The following is a 17951-nucleotide window of genomic DNA, read 5'->3' on the forward strand; positions in this document are numbered from 1 at the left end:
ACGGACTAGTCATCCCACGGGAAGAGATCAATCAAAAAGATGTTGAACGGGGTTCAAGTCAAAGTGATGATATGAAATTGGGGAATAGGAATATCAAAAAATCGTTGAAGATTGCATCAAAAAAAAAAGTTCCCATGACAATTAAAGTATTGTTTGATGAGTCCAAAGTGCATTCATAAAAAAAAAAAAACCAAATTCATCAAATTCAGTACAACATTTATTGTCTGTTAGGTTTTTAACAATTTGAAGGGTGATAAGGAAGGGCATTACACGCTAGTGATGTTTCATAGTTGGTTATCCAACTGGTCTTATTTCCACAATTTAATTTGGAGAAAGACAGGTTTTTATGCAACAACTGCTGCTGCTACCTACAAATAGAAACAATATTTAAAAGAATCGATCGATCGATCGGCCGGGCTTCCTTTCAAAAATTACATGGAAAATTTGTTTTGTTTTGTTTTGTTTTCCACTAGATACAAAGTACACCACCTATTTTTACATTACAAACCAACAAACAACCAACCAAACAAACACACAAAAATTAGCACTTTTTTTTTTCACACCTCACCTCACCTGACCTGTTAGTTAGTTTAGTTGTCTATTGGTTAGATTGAATACCTCTCTCCCCCTCCTCCCTTCTTTTCCTCTTTCTTTCTTCCTCCAAACAAAAACACAACTTCCTATTACATTGTACTCTGGTCTGGTCTGGTCTGGTCTGGATAACCCGCATTCTGCATTTATCCAATCCAAACTTTGACCTGCTTTGGTCAACCTTCATGAATCAAAAGATCCTTAGCAATCAAGGCTATTCGTTGCTTTGCACTATCAGATCGCAGACCTTCTATTTTTATTCCCATCTGTTTGTGTTTGTTATTATTGGAGTTAGTTATAGGCTATTTTTAGAAAGAAAAAAATAATAATAAAAGATATCACTACATGTTTTGAAGAAGAAAATGAATGTTTGACCTCACTCTGACTATCGGGGGTGAACCACCGTAACAAAACTCCAAGATGCACTACCCCTGGAATTATCTTGAACAGCAATGGAGTTGTCACCTAAAATTTCAAATCATATCATATTTTTTGTTGCTTGCTTATATCCATCCATTACACACCATCTATCTTATTAGTACATTACATTTTTTGGTCCCTTAATAGTTAGTTAATATACCTCTTTTTTTCATTTTTGGTCCCTACAATTTCCTTTTTTTGCATATTTTGTCCTTATTTGACGGTTTTGTGACTCGTATCGTAGGGTGCCAGATCCAAGTAAAATGACTATATTACCCTCCCATTCCAGCTAAAATGACAACTTTTGGGCAAAAATACAAGAACCTCAAAATAAGGCACAACTTTTCATTGCAAAAATCAGGCATGATCTGGGACAAAAAAATGTAGTAGTAAATAACAAATATCTATAAAAGAATCAGATAAAAGGGTATTATAGTCATATTTTACTTGGAGCAGGGACCAAAACTAAAAGCATTACGAAAACCTCAAATAAGGACCAAGATAGCAAAAAGAGAAGTTTAGGGACCAAAAATGTAAATATTATTATGTGACAAAGGATGTTCATAAATACAATACCATACCAGACTAAGAGCAGTTGTTCCAAGCAACAACATGTACAGCTTCCCCTGAAATTACAAGGGTAAACAAACATGTATGTCATTTTCTGAACTAACTTTTTTCCTTATGTAAATAATGTAAATGTAAATGTAATAATATGAATATCTTTTGTCCCTGAAACAAACCTCAACAAGATGAAGATTGGAAGCACGACTCAGAAGGACAAAAGCAAACTCTCCTATTTGTGCTAAAGACATTCCAACCTGCATTTTTTTATTTCTTAAATATTACTTACTACATAACAATAGCAATGAATTATGACGAAAGCAAAGAGTGTTTTTTTAATTTAAAAAAAAAATGATTTTCAGAAAGTAGGTTGCTATATATATATAAAAGCTTACGAGAACTGAAGTTTTGTTGTTGTAGCCAAAACCTTTGACAACTATGGAGATGACAATTGTCTTGGCAATGACAACTAATAAAACAGATGCCAGTAAAATATCAATGTGGTTCCATAGGAAATGGACATGAATCAGCATTCCAATGCTTGCAAGAAACAAAGCAGCAAAAAAATTGCGTATAGGTTCTACCTGCATCATTAAAACAAACTTCAATACAACTTTAGGTCCCATAAATATAGTCATATGGATCAAAAACCTCAAATTTGCAACAGAAAACTTATTGGGACAAAAATCGACTATACTCAGGGACTAAAAATGTAACTTACTCTAAAATTAGTGAGTGAAGTTCATTTCTTATTTGAATGAATCTTACTTGTTCAAGTGTATGTTGAGCAAGATCAGTCGTTGATATCATAACTCCAGCAGCAAACGAACCCAACTCTAAACTTAATCCAAGCTTATCACTACTCTGCAATTTATCAAAAAAATACCTTTTTTTTACCCAGAAAAGAATTGTGATTATATAAAAAATAAAAAAATCAAGTATCATGAAGAAAGACAAACCCAGGCTACCAGCAGGCAAAATGCAACGGATGCCAACTGATACAGTTCATTGGTCTGCACAAAAGATTAGGAAAAGACGATTAAAAATATGCATATAATATTTTTTTTTTTTTTTTAAAAGTTGATGATCTGTCACCTGTGAGGAGAGGCTAATCATGAGTTTAAGGAACCAAGGCAAACAAGTCCGTGACAAAACGGATAAAACTGCCAAAAATGCAACCAACGCCACCAGCCTGACTAACTAACAATCAGTATGCTGAAATCAACAGAAATCTCTAAACAAACATTTCAACATTTTAACTTATTTATTATCCAAATTCCTCAGAATACCAACATACTTTACATTTTTAACCAATCTACTTTATTTATTACTCATAATACCAACATACTAACGATAAAGTGTAATTATTATTGGTATATGAAAAATGAAGTACATTGCTTATATTGGTAAAAAGAACAAAGTAGGTTGCTATTTCTCTATAAATAGTATACAAATAAACAAGGTTGATAACTTACGATTTGGTCATGGATATGACTCCTTGTAGAACACCTGAAGTTCCACCAAGAACAGGAAGAAGAGCAAACAATAAACCCACTGCGCAATCTTGCAAGATTAGGGTTCCAATTGTAACTTGTCCATGAAGGGCATTAACACTATTCTTTTCCATCAAAAACTTCAAAACCTGCATGATTAAATTAATGTTTAATCAGCTACAGGTCAATGAGAGGTAGGCTTAAGCAAAAGAGTTCCATAATAGTAAGATTTTACTTACCACTGCTGTTGATGACATTGAAAGAAGCACCCCAACAAACACCCCCTCAGAAGGCTTACCACCACATAACTGTTGATGTTTCATACTTTACTACTAAATGAACAAAAAAATGTAAAAAAAGTCAACAGAATCAGAAGGTTTAGTCAAACTTACAGAGGCTGTAATTCCACATATGCACATAAATAGGAAGCTTTGAACAAGTCCTCCAAGAACAGCAACAGCTCTAACAACTTTAAGCTAAAATTATCAAACAATTACTTTGAGTTAGACAGTTGGTCTCTCATGTGTATTAATTATCCAAGGCAACATTAATTACGAAACTAACCTTTGCCATGGAGAACTCCAACCCCAAAGCAAAAAGAAGAAAAATTACACCAAATTGTGCTACTGTCTCTACTTGGACCAATTCACTAACTACATCCAGCCCACCAGGCCCAACAACAGATCCTGCCAGCAAATATCCAGTAATCACCTGTGAAAGCCACATGTGATTCAGGAAAAAATGCACAAACAAAAAAAAACATTATATGATCATAAAGATACGTGCAAGTTGCAAGAAAATAGCTACTTTACTCTTTTTACTAATATAAGCAATGTGCTTTATTTTTTTTACCCATAATAGCAACATACTTACATTTTCTTTATACGAAATAGCAACATACTTATGGGTAAAAATAAAAGTACAATGCCTATATTGGTAAAAAAATGCTATTTTCAGCAATTTCCTTTAAAGATAAGCAGAAACAAAGATTGAAACAGTGTTCATACAGGCTGTCCTGCACAAGCAAAGGCAATGCCACCACAAGTAGCAGATACAATGACAACTACAAGATCGGATATTAACCTGTAAATTCAACATTTATATTATATTAAATATTAATGTTGCTTTTGTAACATGTATTGATAGGAAGATTGTGTCATTAAGTAAAAAAAAGTTACCTCAAGTCTAACTGTAGCACTGGATATTTTGATTTAAAATTGGATATGATAAAGACATTATCCTGAAAAAAGAGAATAAGAATACATTAACTACATGAAGCCAATACAATACAATATAATATATAACAGTTTAAATATCAAAATTTACCTTTCTGTCAATTAGTGTTGGTGTCTCTTCTGCTCCGTTGTCATTATCCATAGTGAAAACATGATGAAGTTGAAAGGACCTAAAAAAATTGTCTTAATATGAGTAGTATATTATGAATGGGATATTAATTCATAGAATTATCATAAAATTAAGCAAGAAAAGGATAAAAGATCATACTTGTCATCCTTTGTGTCATTTTTCTTGGACTTAACCCTAGCTACAGTTTCCAATACAGCCTGGTGAAAACACATGTAAATTAAAGATAATCAGCAAGGAAAGAAATTAAGAAACATGCTTACTTTATTACAACATTTAAAAGAAATGAAAATTGAAAGAGCAACCTGTTGCCCAGCAACACTGTTATTGAAGCTGCCTGCATCCTCTTCTGCAAATTCAATTAGGATTTAGGAAGATTAGTTATTGGTTCTTTTGTATTATATCAATTCTACCTTTAAGATGATTATGTCAGATATTCAACTATAATTTCTCTTCAGACTGTATTGGGCCATTGATAAAATATTTATATAAAAGTACGACCATTCCAAGATAAGTTTATACTTGATGAGTGTTGGAAACTTGGGGCCTAATACTTTTAAGTAAAGATTCCAAGATAAGCTAGGAGACATTACAAAGAATATGTTTGGTTAGCAATATTTGTACTTAAGAAGGGCATTATCTCTTTAAATTATATTATTGTTTTTGGCGTTAAATCTGCAATTATGCATTTAGAAAGACGAGGTTTTGCATCAAAAATGAAAGCGTAAGGTCCTTTTTTGAAAAGAGGAAGGACCTCAATATCAGATAAGTAGATGCCAAGTCGCTAGAACTTGGGGATCAAAGTGTGACCATTGTGATGCTTTGGCTTCAAACAAGATCCTCACATCACAAAAGCTCAAGTTTGATAACCATGCTAATTAAGAGATCCATATAAGTTTTGAATATTGTTGAATCTTTCTAATCACAAGTCAACCTTGAGATTCCAGATGAAGGATCTCTAAAGTTAGGTAACAATATAGCTACAAAAGAATCATATAAAATGGAAGCCCTAACATTTTCAATTAAAAAGAAAAGATTCAATTCCTGAAGTAACCAATGATAATGGCTGATCTGTTGAATTCCCCTTTTTTCATGGAAGGAAGAAATAAAATAAAAAAAGCAATTAAATGCAGTAATTAGAATCCTAGCAAGCAAATGAAAGCATACATTGTAAAACCCTAAACAAAAGCATCAGATCTAATAAGCCAACCTTCGGTCTGATCATTCTCAGTGAACTCTTTCTCCAGAGCACGATCGATCATACCAGCAAAGCTCCTGTCTCTATCCGTAGTAGAAGAAGCATTGTTGGAAGTGAGAGTGGCGTTATTAACAAAGGTGTCGCTAATGTCTTCAAGCTGCTCCTGATCTGTGTCGGCGAGGACAGGGAGGGGGAGAGAAAGAGAGAAGGAAAGGATTAATGAGATAAGAGATAGGAAGTAGAGACGGCGGAGGTGGGAGGAGGAGGTGGGTATCCCCCTTTTCATGGCAGGGACGGCGACGGAGGGATCCACACGGGTGAGTTTTATGTGTGTGTGAATTTGTGTCGGTTTTCGTTTTGTTTCAGTGACGAATTAATTGATAGTGGAAGAGGAGAGACGAGTGGGGTCCGCATTGGAGTAACCTACACAGCCAGTGAGCCAGGAGCTGGAGGATGGCACTCCATGTTTTTATATTTGCCTACAATCTCAAGTGTTTACATAAACAACACCACCATAATTAATTAAAGAAGTTTACATTAAATACTCATCTAACTATCATAGATATCTTTATATAATATTTTTAAAGAAAAAATAATTATATTAATTCGATTTTCAATATTGACAATTCATTTGTAAAAGTTTACATCGAACGGGTTTGTAAACGGACAACAAGTTGTATCGTTAATTCTTTTTGGATGACAACTATTTTTTTTAAACGGCATCTACTAATTTTGAGGGGGTAACATTACTATGTATGACTCGTGAGACTCTAAGAAGTTTCACTACCTCTAATGTAAGGAACTCAAATGTATCAAACATTAATGATATAAACGCATGTTGATTTTTCATGGTTTCTCGTGTTTTGTCATTTTTAAAGTTGTTTGCTCCACCGTGAAACCCCTATTCCTCAAGCTTGCAAGAGGATAAACCTTTATTAGATCCACACAAACATGTTTCCATATCACCCATCCAAAAACCAAAATGTCCCTCACCATATCGTGTCGATACTTGAAACTTGGAAGTTCTCTACAATGTGTTGCATGTTCTGCAAAAGAGTTTAATCATGCCTTCCGACAAACTAGGAATACCTCATCAACCAAAATTAAGAGAATTATGAAGCGATACTTATGGGTAGTATGATACTCCAAAGGTGTCATGTGTTGTCTAAGACCCTCTATAGGGATAGCTAAAAGATAATCATGAGCGTGTAGTGCCCGTAAACGACTTTCTGCCTAACAGTTACAAACATAAATAGTGAAACGCATCTTGAAAACTATTATGTTGTTTTTCTTCCCCTAAAGAAGGCTTAATGGGTTGAAGGTGGAGTTCGAATCTTAAGAGGGGGAAGAGAGAAAGTTCTATTTTATTATTCCATTGTTTATCTTGCTTCCTTGTTTAACCACTAGTTTCCATGTTTTAGGTACAAAGGTTAATAAAAGGGGATTATGGTCTGACTTAGGGAGGGCATCGAATTGGAGTAATTAACATCGTAAGAGATTTCCACGTGTCGCGAATATCAAGGCCCCTTTTGTTCTTGGTTTTTGTAAGCATTTGACTAGAAGTATTTTGATTCCTATCAGATTGCCCCAAGGAAAGAGTTTTAAGTCCTACAAACGACACGAGCCCAAAATGAGGTCTAGGGACTATTCCATCCGATCCAATTATGTTAGTGGTTCCATCCGGTTCAATTATGTTAGTGGTTCATATGTTGCATTAGGTTAGTTGAACGGGGATGGAGATTAGCAGGGGGTGACGGTTATCATTAGGATAAGCAATGATTATAACGAGTTAAATAAGTCGACAATATAAAATGAATATTCATCATAAAATACACGACTTGTTCAACTTCATCATAAGATACACGACTTGTTCAACCCAAAAAGTGTATTGAAATGAAACCATGATATATCTAAAATGAAGAAATTGTACAAACTACAAAGGTGAAATCAGGCCGGTACCCAAAATTCCAAAATAGCCGATGCATAATTATTTAATTTGGTTGAAAAATAAATAATTAGGTAACATTTCATTGTCACACTTTCGTTTACTTTGGAGTTGTTTAATCTTTAAATTGGTTGATGGAGTAGTTAGAAATTACTTTTTCCACATAAAAATTGAATGCACATATATTGAGAATGATGTTTTACCTCGATAAAGTCGTTTCCTTCTTTCCCAAATTCATCACTTATCTTTAAATGTCTTATCTTGATCAATTAATTCAACAACATTCAACAATCTTGGAGTTAGTAAGTAACTTAACTGATTAAATTAAAGTGTCCCATATGTACAAGGGGTACGTACTACTATACATCAAATGTGTTCTTGCTTGTATTTACAAATGCTGCTTCATCTAATCGGCCATGGGTGAACCACAAAATGCTTCTGGTTCAAAAGATCTTGCAGACTCATCACTGTAAACACCTGCAACTGCTCTGCCACCTGGTTCAACACCTGATGTAATGGAGGCCAGCTTCTGGCTCTGGCTGCTGCTTTCAGTGTTGATAAGAAGAACAATGAACATGAATAAAGATAATGCAAGTGCCACTAATGTGTTCTTTAATCTGTTCAGCACTGGCTTCACCTGCACCACAAAAACAAGTAATTTTGATATTTGGAATTTGAAAGAATTGGAATCCGTGTTTGGAAACAATAAATAATAAAGAATGAATCTCTTACAGTAAATGATCCTAAAAGCCGATCCCTTGCTAACACTTCAGCAGTCTTCACCCAAATCTGTTTATCATAATACATAACTTTCATAATCCAATCTTCTGTTACCATGTCATATATATATGCAACAAGAAGTAATATACAAAATCATAATCCAATGCCAAAAAAAGGAATAAAGTTATGATTTATAAAGAAATTACCTGTCCATCATACCATCCAGTCTCTTCATCTGTACAACATACACATTAAACAATAAGATATTATAACATTTACACTTTATATATTTTATAAGTTTAACAATCTACTAAAAAACTTCATTAGCAAAAAACAAGGTTAGGGATAGATAGGGCAATTATGGCCTTGGGGTGAACTTGAAACAAGAACTTACGCCTCCTGTGTTGCAAGAAATGGACATTGATTATAGATTGAAACCCTCTAAACCAATCAAATATATTCATCTTTCATCGTTAAATCAGTATTATGAAATCTAAAAGGCTAAATGCTTCATTGAATCACAGATGCCTAGAAGCATACTTCATTATCTGATTGCATATGTCATATATATGATTCAGTTTCATAATCATATCGAATCAAAAGTTGAGATTGGTGTGTTTGTAATGGTGGAAAGGGAAGTATACATACATTCGACAGTGGCACTGAGCAATCGATTGCCAACATAAGCCCAACCCAAATACATCCTGACAACAGCAAGAGTAACCACCAATATTCCACTGCATACAGCTCCCAGGATCCGTTGAGTAGGTTCCCACCCGACACCGACCGACCCGTACCACGAAACAGGAAGCCCGACGAACATAGCAAACCCAGCGCCGGTGGCAAGTAACCGGGAGCAGTACTCCACGAAGTCGCCGGAGGCCCAGGAGAAAGGGGAGGAAGTGCACAGAGATTGGTACTCGTTGATCGGTTGTTGCTCTGGTGGGACGGGGCAGCCTGTTTCCGGCGGCGGCGGGTCTCGGCTGCTGTAGGAGAAGCGGGTTTGCCGAAGGCGATTGGACTTGCAGGGTTTGATTGTGTGCGGAAATAGAGAGGAGGTGAGCGGAGAAAGGAGGAGAAGCGGTGGCGATTGTGACTGTACCGGTGATGGCGATGGCGATGGCGGTTTTAGAGATAGGAGAAGAGCCATTTGGACGTCTAAAGATTTTCTATTAAAAAAAAATTGTATAATATTCGACAAGATATATGATTTTAAAACTTTTAAATATCGATTAATAACAATAAACATTTCTAATCTAATTTAGCAAACGTCAATTTGTGATTTGTGAGAAACAAATTATTTGTTCCTTTGAATCTCTGCCCAATTATAACAAAATATTGATATTGACGATTACATCATCTTTATCTTTTTCTTCCTTTGAATCTCTACCCAATTATAACAAAATATTGATATTGATGATCATAAATTCATAATTCATAGATACTAAAACATTTCCACAACTTATGAAAACAGAATATCCTTGACGCCACATTCAACGTTTAATTAATTCATAATAATAAGACAAAATATTCCTTCTGAAGTACCCAAAAACAAAACGTACACCTAACATAACAACACAAAATCCACTAATTCTTCTAAATTCAAAATTCAAAATCCAAAATAAAACAAACCGCTACACCTCCATCATCCATCATCCATCATCAAATAGTTTACCTCCTGAATTTTGGACGCTTAGGAGCACTGCTACTGCTACTGGGCCCCGCACGTGACTTCCCAAAAGCCTTCATCTTCCTTCGTTTCCTCTCTTCCTCACTGTCTGACTCAACCCCATTCTCCCTATCTGCATTGCTTGCTTCCCTCTCCAACTCCTCCCATGTCTTCCCTTCTTCCTCCTCAGAACCTTCCTCCTCCGACCCTTCCTCCTCATCATCATCCGACTCCACCAACGACTCGCTATCCGACCCTTCATCTTCCGATTCCGATTCCGGCTCCACATCCGATGGCTCATACCCCTGATCCGATTCCTGCGAACCATCGGAATCGGAATCACTCGCTTCCAGGTTCAAAAACTCCCATCCACCTTCATCGATGAAATTCTTCGGATCATCCGTAATCGTCTTCAATATCGCACGCCAGTTCATATTCAAACGACTCTCGTAATACTTAATATCGGTCGTGTCAAGCCATTCCTTGATTCCATCGAGCGAAGTCGACGGAATGGAATCAATCCTCAATACATCCTTTTTAAAATCCTTGAACACAATCGCCATGTCAAAATTCTTCTGACCCAATCCAACTCTTTCAAGATTCACAATCTCAATCTCGTTCAAAGTCACAACAAGAAACGGAGATTCAATCAATTCAACCAAACAGCTCGAAGTCGGGACGATAAAGGCCGAAGCTTTATATGGTACACCATGGAATCCCAATTCCCGTAACGGTTGGTCAAACTCAAGGTCAAGTCCTTTGAACTTGGGTTGACCCCAAAGATCGTTAACCCGATTCACAAAGCTTTGAAAATCCATATTGATTTTGTTTTTCCGGTCTCGTTCTCGTTGTTCTTCTTCAATCTCATCTGGATCATAAGCGGATCTTTTCGCACCTCCTAAAGTTTGAACAACATCCATCACCTCAACATAGAACTGAACATCTTTTGTTTTCTTGTTTCCAACCATGATGTGGTTGTGAAGATGAAAATGCAACAAAGTAATCATTTCCTTTTCAGCTGCTTGAAAAAACGCATGCTTTATATTCCCAAATAAAATATCAACACGTTCGTCTGACCTCGAAGTCGAGTACCGGAACCCGTTATCATGAGCTTCCAAAGTGCCCGGAAGCTTCCGCCCCCGCCCGCCAAACACCGGGCGGATCCAAAGATCCGTTAACCGAATCGGTTTGAACTTATTCCCAGCAGTTACAAGCTTCTCTTGTGTCACTAAAGACGCTCGTTCAGCTCTTTCAGACTCACGTGACACCACATTTTTTCTTAATGTCTTAATCTGCTGAACCACTTCAGAGATATGTCTCGGGTCCTTTGACCTAAACGAGACCTCTTTTAGAAAAATGTCGGTGTTGTTTTTCAATGAATTTGTTTCATGAGAGGAGAAAGGCGTCCCAGGGACATTAAATATGATCCGAATGTAACAGTTTCTAGAAGTATCCGCCTGGCTGGAAACCGTCTTAACTGTCGCCACGTGGAATGGCACCATGGCGCCATATAACGGAATCAAAATCGCTTCGTTTCTTTGATCCACTACAATCATGATATCTTTATTAGGTGGGATGTCGTTTACATTCTTGTAAGCAACCAAATCGTTTGATGTTCTAGAAGAGGCTCTCCCGTCCCCGCTGGCGTTCTTCCCACCAGCCAAGCGCTGAGCTGTCTCTTCGTTTTTGGCACGCGCGAGTTCTGCTTGATGCTGTCTTCGAAGCTCTTCTTTTGACATTTCGTTGTTGTCTGAACGGAGTGTGGCTTTCGAATGTTTTGGCTCGGTTTTTGTCTGTTGTACCCTTTCAACTTCTTCTTCTTCTTCACCATCATTGAAAGAGTATGCAACGTCTTTGAAAGCTTTGGAGCTCAAAGAAGTTAAATTCTCAGGTCCTTTAGCTGATACAGTAACAGTATCAGCTAACAGAAGGGCGTAATTCTGGCTCTTTGTTTTGCTGCTTTTTGTTTGTAGGTTTTGAAACCCTAAACTCACATTCAAAACCATTCCCACTTTCAAGATTTTTTCATTCTTATCATTTAAAGACATCCCGGATTCACGAAACTCGAGACCGATCCCGGTTCCCGCTGATTTTGTTAAATTAGGAACGAGTTCAGGTGCCTCTTTTTCAACCACAGCAACAGCAGCTTTATAAACAGCATTTGCTTTGTTACCAGGCTTTAAAGCAGAAAGAGCAGCTTCATGGGCTCTTAATAGAACCTGATAAGCTTTACTTTGTGTAGCATTTGAGTCGATTAAGAAAGTTCTTGCAACATTTGCACAGTAGCTGTTGTAGCGGGACCCAAGTGCACAGATTATCACACTTGCAGAATCATAGTACAAATGGTCGTCATTACTTGAAGCACTAGGTTTCAGATCGAAATTTCCACCACTTTGAAAAATAGGAGGATAGCAGATATCAACATTATCAGCTTTCAACTTCACCTTGATTCTAGCAGGTTCAAGAATCGCCTTTTCAGTGTCATCCATTAAAGAAGAATGTGTCACTTTCTTTTCTTCATCGATTACCTTCTCAAGTTTTGGAACAACAAACTGTTTCATAGCAGAAGCAGTAAGATACGCAGCTTTTTTCACATTTGTAAGCTCACCAGCTTCTTTCACAGCAAAAAGATCTGCTAATCCGTTTGTGATATCAGAAAGCTGTAATCTTGAAGACTTCATCTTTTCAGTCCATTTCTCTAAAAGCTTCCCTTCAGGTGCTTCTTTTGCTATATAGCCAAGAACAGTGTCATCACCATCACTAATGGCGTGTAATATGGCATCCATTTCTTTCGCCCCATCATCACTTTTTGAAGCTTTGATATGCATCACAACTTCTACACCAACTGCTTCTTTTGCAGACTTTTTCACAACACTTAACAAATCTGCCTTCTTCTGGCTGCATAAGAAGTGAATCTGTTTCTCTGAGAAAACCATTATTGTTTCTGGGAATTCGTAACCAAGAAGCCAAATGTTGAGAGATGAAGATTTTAGATAACGAAGATCATCAGAAGGAGGTGGGGTGGCTACTGAAAAGGCATTACAAGAACCCCAAAACTCATCTTTGCGTTCCCTCCAGTTAGAATACATTAACTTTAACCTTCTGCTCATAGTTTCTGCATCAATTGAGTACGCACTTCCAGCCCCAGCTCCACCTGCACCTTTACTTGCTGGTGGATGATTCCCACCATTGCGATGATCAGCCATCTTCAGAAGTTATCAGTGCAGTGAACCTGATTATAACAAAAAAAAACTGATTAGTTCCTAATACAATTATATAACTGTAAAATATGACAGGAATCCTCCCACATTACAAAGACTAAACACCACTTTCTTAATAGAAAATTATGTAAACTAGCTAGGAAACCTCTAACAACTTTAGAGGACACTGCTAATCTATCAATGGGAAATCAATGTGATACAGAAATGAATTCTTGATATGTTGATTGCAAAAAGTTTAAAGGTTAACATAGCTTTTTACTAACTTTGGTTTGTTAAGTCTGTCTCCAGGAAAATTTATTGGGCTTCTATGAGCTAGGAGAACTAACTGGCTTCTATGATTTTAAAATCAGTGATTATAAATCAAAGTATAGATGTTTGTACATATATCTATGAATTTATCCTTGTGCATGGATAAAACAAGATTTTCAGCTTTGTAACATTGGTGTTTTATGACACCGGGAAAAAAATGTTTCTGGATCCGCCTACTAGGTATAGAACATAAAACTTTAGATTCGAAACGCTTTTTCGTTCCAAGTCACTGTCAAAATCGTAATACGCAGATTATAGCTGAAAAAATCAGGAATGAACAATCGAAATTCAAAGTTGTCGCCTAAAAATCAAAAATCAAAATATGGGCGAAAGTTGGAACCTACACGACGATGTTAGTAAAAAATCAAAAATAAAAAATCAAAATAATCAGCACTCGTAACAATCGATACAGCAGGATGACTAATTTCTCGAATTGGAGCCTAAAATTCATCTCCGTTTTTCTCACTTCAAAATTAAGAAAAAAATAATAATTGTTCCCTTATTCTGTATTTCAATTCATACCAATTTCTACGTAAAAAAATCGTAGATCTGGAACCCTAAATTCGCAAATTCGCGATAAAAACAGAAATTACCTGTTTGATCGAGATATTTAGATGGAAATCAGGGACGCTATGCCGGAGAGGATGTGACGGTGGAGCAGAAAGTGATGACGGCGGAGGGCGGTAGCGAACGGAAGACGAGCGTCGCAGAATAGGGCAAGGGCATTACGTGTTTATGAGTGTTGTGTTTTGACTTCCCAGACTATTGAAATGAAGTAACCCTCATTTTTCATCATCGCCTTTTTATAGTGTCATTTTGGAGGTTCTTTCACCCGCCTATTCCCCAAAATATCACTTGAATTTTTGAAGCTTTTATATATTCATTGTTATGTTATTATTACATTTTATTAGTGTATGAATGTGGTGAGTCTTGAATACTTTGTTGTAATTTTTTTTTAATATATTTTATCCATTTCTTTTGTGTTATATATATATATGAGCAACTAAATGTACATTTTTAATGGTTATTATAATTTATTTGGTTCCAAAAAATAGCGATGTTCAAGAATTTGTGCAAATTCGATCATATTTGTGAACGAAAAGTCAAGTGCGTATATTGGTTTAGAAACGTTCGGGTGTATGTTTAAATGTTTTAATGATCTTTGCTATGTTTTCCCTTCTTAAGTCAAAGTTTCAAGAAGTAGCATCTTACTCTCATTCAAATTGTTTGTTATTATTATTAGCATCATACTTTTATTTGTTTTATTACAAGTTACAATTGTACTTCCAACTATTTTCTTACAATATTGTCTTTATAGTTTTTTCTTTTTAAGTCGTACTTTGAAAATTTTAACCACCTATATCATTATACTTCTAGATTTTTTCTTATTAAGGCATTGTATTTTGAAAAATCCACCTAGTTATATTAGTAAATTTAGCTTTGTAATCGGTAGACACTATTATAATTGGGTAGATATCGCAAAGTGTAATGTTGTAACAGGACATAAAAAAGAAAAATTTAGCATTTAAGAAAACATTTAAAAAGTATTTAAGAAAATGATGGTACACTCGACAAAATGAAAAGAAAGAAAAAACAAAACAAAATTCTAAAAAAGTTGACTTAGTGACGAACGTCTTATTTCCCTAACCTTCCCTGTTGAGTCATTCTTTATGCATTAAGTAAACAAGATGACTTATTATATAAATACAAAATGAATACATAGCTTGCCCAATTAAGTTTTGTCTCACTTAAATCAAGAAGACATGGGTCCTTACTTCAATAGTAAGTCAAGAAATTAACCACAAAGGGTGAAGTGGAGTAGCAATTCTAGAAACAACTCTGATTGGGGTATTCAAACAGGAGTCAAACTCAATCTTTTGCAAATGGAGTGTGTTTAACTTTGACTAAATTCGTACTAAAAAACAATTTGTTGGATGAATTAAATACAATAAGCATGTTATGTTATGTAAAATGACACATGTTGATAACATGAAAGAAAGTACATAAATATGTTGAAGTTGATCAAATTTTACGAATATGGTATGCGTATTTTGATCAAATTTTGAGTTAAAAGCTATTTATTTACATGATCAAAGACAAGTATCATGTCATGTAGCCTTTCAAAAAAACATACAAATTTGATGAAGCCCGTATTTGAGATTTGACCAATTTATAGGCAACTAGAATTGTTTCTACAAATAGTAACATGCTTTAAGATTTTGATATTTAACAACACTTTATGCACTACCAATAAAAAGAACAAGATTAACACAATCATACACCCTGATGTTGCCATTCCTAACTATAGAAAATTACAAGGGTTAACCTAAGCATATACAAACACACAATTCATGTAGTGAACAAAGAGGGTAAGGATGCACTAAAACGAAAAAGCCCTAATGCATCAAACAAGCCATAAATCCGAATCACATAAACAATATTAGTTCAAGCGGAATATGACTAATAAATCAAACAAAAATCAACCATATGCAATAAAAAATACCAAGCAATATTGTAAATAAGAGAGGCACAAATATTTACATGGAAAACCCAAATCGGGAAAAAACCACGGGCGGAGGAAGCTGAGAACCAATTCAATAAATATTGCAATGTTTTACAAAGTTTGATCAAAGAGATTACATTGAGCTATAATGGTGTTTTGGTGATGAAGAGAAAAACCCCACAAGAGATTTAGCTTATAAAGGGGAAAAGGACTCTATTATTGTCTTCTAAATTTTACCTCTATGTTTCATGCATTCAATTGAGGCTACAAAAGGGAAAAGATTTGGCAAAGTTGGCAAATTTTGTAACATCCATTCTCGAGATGTTTCTTATTTTGGGATTTTGGGTTGTAATGTGATCAAGTAAATGTCTTCGGCTTTCAAAGGAATAAAATTTTAGAACTTATTGTGTAACACCCTATTTCGAATCGTTTTATAATTCGGGGCCGTGACCCGAAGACCGGTTATCATAGGGCTTAGGGCCTTTGGGAAAAGACTTAGTTCCTTTGAGTCTGGATAATGTAGACTAGATGATCGGGGTTCAGTTTTATGTTTTGGAGTCCAATTGTATATCGATAAAGTGGCAGTTCAGGCCTTTTATGGCAAGGGAGAGTTAATAGAAGTATAGAGTTTCTCATTACCTTTCTGTGGATATAAGATCATCGAAATCGGAGTTGAAACGAAGAAGTTATGGTCGTTCAAAGTTGGAAATGATTTGGGGGGAAACTAATCTCACGACATGAGCAGTTGGAGCTCACGACATGAGAAGCGATTAAATGGAAATGTTGATTTAAATTGTGCTCACGACGTGAGCACAGTGGGGCTCACGACATGAGAACTATGTCGCCCAAGCCCACAAGTTTTTAGTGTTTTCAACATATATAAAGGTTGGTTCCGTGTTGTTTGGTACATTTTATGAGCCTCCATCATATCTAGATCATCTTGAGAGAAACCCTATCCCCCTTTTCACCATTTTGATCCTCCCCTATCCTCTTTCATCCATTTATGAAGATTTTGGTGCTTTGAAGAAGAAGAGGAAGATGTTCATAGTGCTTAGATCCAATAAGCAAGTTCCCTCACCACCTTAAAGATCATACCTTGGACCATGGTACGTCCCTAAGTTCCAACCTTTATGTGTTATTCTTCTAATATCTAGACTTTTATGCCTTTTTCTTCATATTGGAGGTGGTTTGAGTGGTTGGATTCCATAAAGTTGGCAACTTTATGGATCCATGAGGTCCCTTTGAGGTTTGGTGTGCTACATTTATGGTTTGGTTGACTTTTGGTCCCATGAATGAGATTTGGATCTCATTTTCACCCTTTTTGATATAATCAAGTTCAAAACATGCATTGGACATGCATGTCCATAAATCAAAGATTTTTATGTTGCTTTTGATGTTTGAAAGCCCTCTTGAAAGTTGTAATGGATGACTTATTGGATTAAGGACTTAAGACATTAGGATTTAGAATCAGACGTGGCTCACGACATGACATAGGGAGTGTAACGACGTGAGAGTGGTTTTTACATGATTGTTTCGATGGACTGAGCTCATGACGTGACCAAGGAAGGTTCACGTCGTGAGGTCTGCTGAGTGGGTCATCCGGGACCGATTTGACTGAGTTGAAGCGAGTTGAGTTGGAATCTGGCCGAGTGCGCTCTCACGACGTGACAAAGGACTGGTCACGACGTGAGTGTCAATTAATGGAAATGTCGACTGTTGAATTTGACTTTGAGTGTTGACTTTTGGTAGAGTTGAATTTTGGTCAAATTGCTAGTTTTAGAAGGTGTACTAAAGGTTTACCTATATGGTTTGTTAGGAGGTGTATGGCACCCGCTCGTTGGTTGTGTGAGTTGTTAGTTGTGGATTTTGTCGGCGAGGTGAGTTGCCTTCCCTGTATCCATGGGTCGAAGGCACCAATGCCAACCCACTGGTTAATGTTTATAGTAAGATGATTGT

The 17951-nt window shown here is 36.1% G+C and overlaps 3 protein-coding genes across 3 annotated transcripts; all 3 read right to left on the bottom strand.

Annotated features, from left to right (window-relative positions):
- Positions 1–386: 386 nt before the first annotated feature.
- Positions 387–6085, bottom strand: LOC145119664 (K(+) efflux antiporter 4-like). Its single transcript, XM_079055369.1, has 18 exons — positions 5641–6085; positions 4736–4779; positions 4572–4630; positions 4395–4473; positions 4247–4308; positions 4076–4151; positions 3633–3779; positions 3461–3544; positions 3308–3376; positions 3051–3217; positions 2671–2767; positions 2535–2588; positions 2344–2439; positions 1971–2159; positions 1755–1832; positions 1593–1637; positions 967–1056; positions 387–857 (listed from the first exon to the last, which is right to left on the bottom strand). The coding sequence occupies exons 1-18, from the start codon at positions 5912–5914 to the stop codon at positions 768–770; spliced, it is 1800 nt and encodes a 599-aa protein (XP_078911495.1). The 5' UTR covers positions 5915–6085; the 3' UTR covers positions 387–767.
- A 1787-nt stretch (positions 6086–7872) lies between these two features.
- Positions 7873–9484, bottom strand: LOC145120053 (YCF36, putative (DUF1230)). Its single transcript, XM_079055840.1, has 4 exons — positions 8942–9484; positions 8500–8528; positions 8306–8362; positions 7873–8210 (listed from the first exon to the last, which is right to left on the bottom strand). Exons 1-4 carry the CDS (start codon positions 9441–9443, stop codon positions 7980–7982), a joined length of 819 nt encoding a protein of 272 aa, XP_078911966.1. The 5' UTR covers positions 9444–9484; the 3' UTR covers positions 7873–7979.
- A 290-nt stretch (positions 9485–9774) lies between these two features.
- Positions 9775–14276, bottom strand: SPT16 (global transcription factor C). Its single transcript, XM_079055839.1, has 2 exons — positions 14086–14276; positions 9775–13194 (listed from the first exon to the last, which is right to left on the bottom strand). Exon 2 carries the CDS (start codon positions 13166–13168, stop codon positions 9965–9967), a length of 3204 nt encoding a protein of 1067 aa, XP_078911965.1. The 5' UTR covers positions 13169–13194; positions 14086–14276; the 3' UTR covers positions 9775–9964.
- Between the last annotated feature and the right edge of the window lie 3675 nt (positions 14277–17951).

The sequence above is a fragment of the Lactuca virosa genome, chromosome 6 (assembly GCF_052849685.1).
Source record: "Lactuca virosa cultivar CGN04683 chromosome 6, Lactuca_virosa_CGN04683_v6, whole genome shotgun sequence".
NCBI classification, from domain to species: Eukaryota; Viridiplantae; Streptophyta; class Magnoliopsida; order Asterales; family Asteraceae; genus Lactuca; species Lactuca virosa.

Coding starts and splice junctions, on each gene's coding strand:
- LOC145119664 (XM_079055369.1), bottom strand. CDS start 5,914: ATGAAAAGGGGGATACCCACCTCCTCCTCCCACCTCCGCCGTCTCTAC. Junction 4,309..4,394: donor CAACACTAATTGACAGAAAG/GTAAATTTTGAT, acceptor CTCTTTTTTCAG/GATAATGTCTTTATCATATC. Junction 4,152..4,246: donor GTGCTACAGTTAGACTTGAG/GTAACTTTTTTT, acceptor TTGAATTTACAG/GTTAATATCCGATCTTGTAG.
- LOC145120053 (XM_079055840.1), bottom strand. CDS start 9,443: ATGGCTCTTCTCCTATCTCTAAAACCGCCATCGCCATCGCCATCACCG. Junction 8,529..8,941: donor GCTCAGTGCCACTGTCGAAT/GTATGTATACTT, acceptor TATGTTGTACAG/ATGAAGAGACTGGATGGTAT. Junction 8,363..8,499: donor CTGGATGGTATGATGGACAG/GTAATTTCTTTA, acceptor TATGATAAACAG/ATTTGGGTGAAGACTGCTGA.
- SPT16 (XM_079055839.1), bottom strand. CDS start 13,168: ATGGCTGATCATCGCAATGGTGGGAATCATCCACCAGCAAGTAAAGGT.